The sequence below is a fragment of the Alligator sinensis genome, unplaced genomic scaffold (genome assembly GCF_000455745.1).
Source record: "Alligator sinensis unplaced genomic scaffold, ASM45574v1 scaffold65_2, whole genome shotgun sequence".
NCBI classification, from domain to species: Eukaryota; Metazoa; Chordata; order Crocodylia; family Alligatoridae; genus Alligator; species Alligator sinensis.
In genome coordinates, this window is record NW_005842071.1 from 706,395 (window position 1) to 713,162 (window position 6,768).

General features: G+C 39.0%; 1 protein-coding gene across 1 annotated transcript in view; it reads right to left on the minus strand.

Moving 5' to 3' along the window:
• The window catches only part of TFEC (transcription factor EC), a 67,456-nt gene that overhangs the window by 56,697 nt on the left and 3,991 nt on the right, over positions 1–6,768 (minus strand). Inside the window, exon 2 of the mRNA XM_014519946.2 lies at positions 970–1,221. Within this exon, the coding sequence (XP_014375432.1) occupies positions 970–1,221 (252 nt within the window). The remainder of the gene's footprint in view (positions 1–969; positions 1,222–6,768) is intronic.

The following is a 6,768-nucleotide window of genomic DNA, read 5'->3' on the forward strand; positions in this document are numbered from 1 at the left end:
GCTACTGCCAAGACAATCAAGAAATAGTTGTGCACTTCTGGTAGCTCTGTTCAATTGTTATGTGCCAGTTGTCAATGACATCTGTGGGGGAGGAAAAATACTCTAGGCCCACAAGCTAGTTACAAGTGAAGGTATTGGATTTAAATTTCCCAGCCTCTTCACATACTTGCTGCACGACTATTCAAGTCATATACATTTTTTACCCTGTGATACTTCTCTATTCATAAGAACTATTTTATTCCACTTAAAGTCCTTCAGATGACAAAGAATCTCACTTTATAACAGAATATGAATTTTCCTTCTTGCTAGTATGCAACAGCTCTTGAAATCTATTGAAAGACCAAATAGACTAAAGATCAACAATCTACATCTTGTCTGCAACATATACAGGCCAGATCCTCAGCCAAGTGGCGATCTACACCAATCTACACCAGCTGTAGAACTGGCTCAGATGCAAATATACCAGTGAACTGAAAAATTAATGAGCGCTTGTTACATTTACACCTTAGACTACTTTGGTATTTAATTTTATTATATATTTGGACTGATATTTTTAGAGAGAAATAACTTTGGAAAAGAGTTTGCCCCTCAAAGCAAATATGCAGAACGTTCATGACAATATTTTACTTTCAACTTTTATATTTTTCAGGTGTTTTTTGTATACACGTTCTAAATATTGTAGTACTTTAAGGGTCTGTTCCTGCAAAATGTTATGTACACCGACATGCTTATTGATTGCCATGGAACTGTCTTTTTAAGACAAGAGCACTCAGGCGAATGAATGTACAAAATAAGATCCTAGAAAAGGAAACACTGAAGCACTTCCACAAAAACTGGCATCTACATTCAGTTTTTACTCACAAGTAATACAGGTTGTGCCGAATAACATTTTCCCCTCTCAAATAAGCAACCGCTATTTCCCCCTGCTTTCCTTCAAACTTGGCTATATCTTAGATCTACATGCCATACCGCGTTCTCACGTTCTTCTCCAAGAGGCAATAACTTGGAAACTGGACTTTCCGGAGCGCCAATATCACTGACAGGAGGCATGTGTCCATTTCTTAGTACAGGCGCAACTCCTGCAGGCTGGGCTGTATGCGAATGGGATAGCGAGAGTGTCTGGCTGGAAAGTTTTGTATCAAGCATCAGGTACTGTTTCACTTGATGTCTCTGGCTCTGCTGTATGTGATATCTAGATTGATTTTCCAAGTGTGTTTGCACCTACAAAGAAAAAAAAAAAAAACCTGTTGAAGTCTGTATTTATCAGTATGATTTTTTATCTATAAAGGCAGCTGAAGAACAGCTGAAGAACTGACATTTATGCCAGACATTTATAACTATTATAAATCTCTAACTTTTTTCAGACTTCATTCCCTTTAGACAAATTAACTATTTTACATTTTCCTCCAAAATAGCTATATGATTTGTTTAAACAACTATTTGGAAAAATCCAATCAGTATGCATACTCTTGAGGCTACATTGCAATTATATCACATCTCTTTTCTTTTTCAAGCTGATGATTGGTCTATAATTAAAAATATTGACTATCCCTCCATAAAATGGTAACAAATGTATGCTAAACTAAACATCACACCATACATATCGTTTTGTGTCTATCACAGCAAACAAATGTATAAACCAAAATGTCGGACAGAGTAACTAAACAGCCAGAGATATTCATTGAATCTGATAACATTGGCTCACCTTATAGTAAGAGCAGTCTGGTAAATGAGGCATTTTTGCAAAAAGAAAAGGCAAGACAGTGGATGGGTGCTCACTATTCCCAAACTGTGCAGTCCTTTAGAGTCTGCTTGAAGAATGACATTTTTTTAAGACAGCAGGACTTAATTTATAAAGTGGCCATGCCAAAAGACCTAATTGAGTAAGACTTGGGCCATCCTTTGATTGCACAGATTGACAGTTACTACTTCAAAAGACTCCCATTTCAGATCAGTGTCACATTCCTATAATTTAACCACCACAGCAGTACTGCATACACAAACTATACTGTCATCTCAGCCCTGTGGCTTTCTTTCCATGCTATGGTATGACTAGTCACAAATTTCTTGTAATAAATTTTCCTGAAACAGCTTTTGTATAAGCATGTTTCATTTTAGTCAGTAATGGTTAAGCTTGGTTTGCAGCCATTATATTTCCTCTATTTTCTTCATTCCACTTAAACTGATTTTTAATTCCCCTAACATGTATAAGCAGAGATGAATAGCCCATATAAAAATGTATTGGACTTAAATTAGCTACATTTTGCTACAATATTGCACTGCTTATATTATTTTATTAGAGTTAAACTGGTCCATTTAGAATTATTCTAATTACAGTTACATAAACTAATACCTAGGCATAAAAAAAGATTTAAATCTGTAATGAACATACAGACACACAAACATACTACTAATTATACTGATATAAGTTTTCAAGTTAAGTACAATTTTATTAAAAATAATGATATAAAAATAGAGGCTGCTTACAGACATAACGCCTCCCCCCCCAAAAAATGGCGCTTTACTTTAAACTCAGTGTGCCCCCATGCTGAACCCAGCACATGCCTAGAAGAGACATCGTGTTAACTGGATCCAGCTCACCCAATGTCTGTATAGGTTAGGCATTTTAGTGGGGCTTTTTTGATGCTTTTATCTAATAGCCAATTGAAACAACATTAGATAAAAACGCCAAAAAGCCCTGCTAATGCACCCAACCTATACAGATGCTGCAGAGCTAGGTCAAGCTAATGTGCTGCTGTTTCTGGTAAAGTGTTGGGGGGGGGCGGTTTCATATCCGTCAGCAGCCTAAGCGCATGTCTTAGAGGTCTCTATAGTTTTAAGTTAGCAATACTTTAAACTCTTATATGATTTCTGAAAAGTCAACATATTTGGGATTAACTTCAGACAAGAAATATTATTTAGGTCTTGCTTGGAATATTCACAGAAGTTCAAGGTTGGAAGGGACCTTGTAAGATTGAGTCCAGCCCTCCTGCTCTGGACAGGAAAGACTGCTGGGGTCAAATAACCCCAGCAAGTTGTGCGTCCAGTCTCCTTTTGAAGATCTCCATTCATGTTAGTTGAGGCAAGGATGTATTTTGCTATTTATTTAGGCCTCAATTTGTCAAAATACTTAAATACATGTTTAAGTCTATCCCTCTTCAAAGTACTTATGGATATATTTAAGTTCCTTCAGAGCCAATGGAACTTCAGCACATGCCAAACTTTGAAAATGGCCTTAAGTGTTTTCATCAATTAGGATTTCAGGTTAAAATCCATTCCATGCTTCTTAAACAGATATATGGGGTCTCTCCAAGTAGTGTGCTGCATAGTAAGCGAGATAAAATCCACCTAAGCACAGAGCCAAGGGTCCATAGTGGCTGATCACTTTTCTTCACACTGCTATTCCGCAAGTAGCCATATTTTTCCCATGTTAACTGTGCAAAGTTCTAGCACTACAGAATTCACATAAAAGCAAAACCTATCCTGACCTTCACCCCGCCTAGGCTAGTGCAGAAATGCTACCTGTATTGTATAGTAACTTCCATTAGCTCTGTCAGTGGAACCCCTAAAGGACTCCTTTACATAGAATCATAGAAAAAGAATCACAGAATAATAGAAAAGTAGGGCTGAAAGGGGCATCCAGAGACAAACTAAAGAGAGTTTTGCACTGGTCTCCATACCACACTTAAATGAAGGTGATGACCTCTTAATCTCGCATACAGCAATATTAGCTCAACATTCTTGAATGGAACATTCAAATGTATTACTAGATTTTAAAAAAATACATGGAAATTATAAGGAATTTATAGTTCATTAGATAATCAATATGTGCCATCCTTCAAAGTTCTCTGTCAAACTGCAGGAAATTTAATCATTAAGTAGATATTATTCCAAGGAACTTGACTGGGAGAATGATAGCTCTCTTTTGTGTTACTATGAATTTTGGGGTCATCAGTGCCAGGGAAAACTAGAACTCCTGTGGAGTCTGATTACCTAAAGAAACACCACTTCCTATATTGTGCCATTCCCCTGCATGGTTTTCATGAATGAAAATCAAGTAAGCATTGACTAATGGTTAGTCAGAAATCAAGCTTGTTATAAGTGTTTTTCTTACACCATTTTCTCTTGGCATGTATAAAGATCCTGACAATGTTGTTGTGGAATTACAGACAAAAGAAAAGAATGCAAAGCTCCTCTGTTAAAGGATGCAGCCATTTCTAGAGCTATAGTTTTTCAGACCTTTCCATGGTCTCCAACGTATGAGTTACAAAAGCCATTACCGTTGGAACAAAAGTAGATCTGTTTGAGTTGAATGGATCCATGCAAGTTTTGGGAAACATGCTCCCAATTACTGCATTTTCATTAACTATTGAGCTAAAGGAACCTGTAGACCACTGACACATTTGAGGTCACCCCATTTGTTTAGGTTCAATGGGGAATTTAGATTTCCAAAATTTGACTAAGATACATAAAATATAAAAGAAAAAGCTATGTTAGAAAAAAATGAAGGTTGTAAAGTCAAATGCTTAAAACGTTAGAAATGACAGAATTGCCTCCCTATACAAAACATTTAAAGTAGGAGTGAAAATTCAAAGCATTATTAATAAGTTTATGAGTTTGAAAGTGAAGTATGAATTAGTCACAATATGATTGGAAAACAAGTTAATTCTCCACTGGCATACCAGACGATTCACATTATCTTGTGTCAGTAATATTATGGTCATTTTAGGCTTGCAGTAGCTAATAGAAATCCCTCTTTTTAGTATTTGTAACTTTGGCAACAATTTAACATTTTATTTTGAGTTTATATTAGCAATTATTTTTGTACAAGTTGAGAACAAAAACCTCATCATGTATGCTCAACTGGAGAAATTCACACATGCTGGTTAAAGCACTGGCACTGAAACACTCAGTCCACTGGATTAGAGGACTAAACAATAAAGTAAGTATCCTTATGTTCTGCCATTATCCCCAAAGACAACTCCTGCTTTAGAACCAAGTTCAAAATGAATTCTTACATACATGAGTAGTCCCTTTAATTGATTTGGGCTATTGAATTCAGTAGGATTATTCATGTACATAAAATTATTCAATTTTAAATATTAGCAGAATTTGGGTCTATCTGTTTAGATCAGTGGTTCTCAACCTTGTTAGATTAAAAGTACCCCTCAGAAAATGCCAGCTCTTAGCTTTCACTCATATTTTGCCTATAGAAAAAAAAACTGACTATAGCAATTCTGTTGCAAAGAACTCAAAAAATGACAACAGGTCAGATTGTGTTGAGCACTATGGATTCATATTTGAAATCTCTGACTACATCCTAAGAATCATGTGTAGGTGTTTGCACACCTAAAAGTGATTACATTGCACGGCAACCTTAAAAGGATCTCATAGCATGCAAAGGTGCCACAGCACCCTTGTTCAGAATCATTGGTTTACAGTATATAAATGTATTATTTTTTCACTTTTAAAAAAATAATTATGAAAAAGAAATGTAAATGATTTAATTGTGAAGAATACATTTTTCAAAGCACCTTAATTATTTTAGGGGCTAAATAAGGACATATTGATACAAAAATCCAAAAACCCAAAATTTAAGTGCAACTGACGTCTGCAAAAGTCCATTCCACTGCTGCCTTCCCCTGTTGGTACAGAATTTCTGCTGCCGAAGAATCCTCCAGTGGGAAAACACAAAACTGCCTTGGTCCTGTATGGAACTCTAGCTCATACCTAAGTTCCTGTGAGGTTCTCAAACAATATTGACCGAGCTATTATAACTGTGTGGATAAATCCAGTTGTTGTTATCAGAGCAAATCCACCTGATTCAGAACCTTACAAAAGACAGAGCGGGTCTGTCTAGCAATCCAGCTAGGTATCAGCTGGGTATTTGGGCTGTGCGAAGCTTCAGTAGCCAATTCAATTTGGAGGAGATTTGACCCGAGTCAGAGACCGAAATCTCTGAATCTGAATTGAATCGAGAGATCAAGTAAAAGCTCTGAATTGATTTGAAGTATCCGAATAGAGTCGGAAAAAGTTTTGGAAAAGATTTTGCCAATTCAGAGATTCGGCCATAGACTAAACAGGCAGATGACAGTTGCCTCCAGCGGGGAAGTCTGTTGGGGTTGGGGGAGGAGAGAAGGATTGGGGCTGGGAAAAGCTGCCCAGTCAGGGTGGGAGGTGCATTACTCAGGGAGGGGAGTTGGCGGGGTACAGGATGCGGGTGCAGCAGCGCTAGGAGTGGGGACTCTGCCCTGCTGCCGATTGCCCAGCCAGGGTTGGGGGCAGGATGTGGGCGCAGCTTGTTCCAGGTGGAAGAGGGCAAGGGGCAGCAGGGCATAGCCCCTGCTCCCAGCGCTGCTGTACCCACATCCTGCGCACCCCCCTGCCGCCTGGCAAGTGGCAGCAGGGAAGAGCCCCCGCTCCCAGTGCTGATGTGGGCGCAGCAGCACTGGGAGTGGGGGCTATACCCTGTCACCACCCAGAGTGATCCACACCTGCATTGTGCACCCCCCCCCCACCACCTGGGCAAGTGACAGCAGTGCATAGCCCCCACAGCTCCCCCTACCAGGGCAGAAGCAGGCACAGACACAGGAGCCACGAGAGAAGCCCCCATGACTGCCCTGCTTGGCCCCATCCCCCACCCAGCCCAGCTTCTTAGCACTTAAAAAAAAAAAGGAAAAGCCACCCTGCACTCACCAGCCCCTGCAGCGGCAATTGGGGGCCTCCGAAGGCTCATGATAGAACCTTCCTGTGTATTGCAAGGCAGCA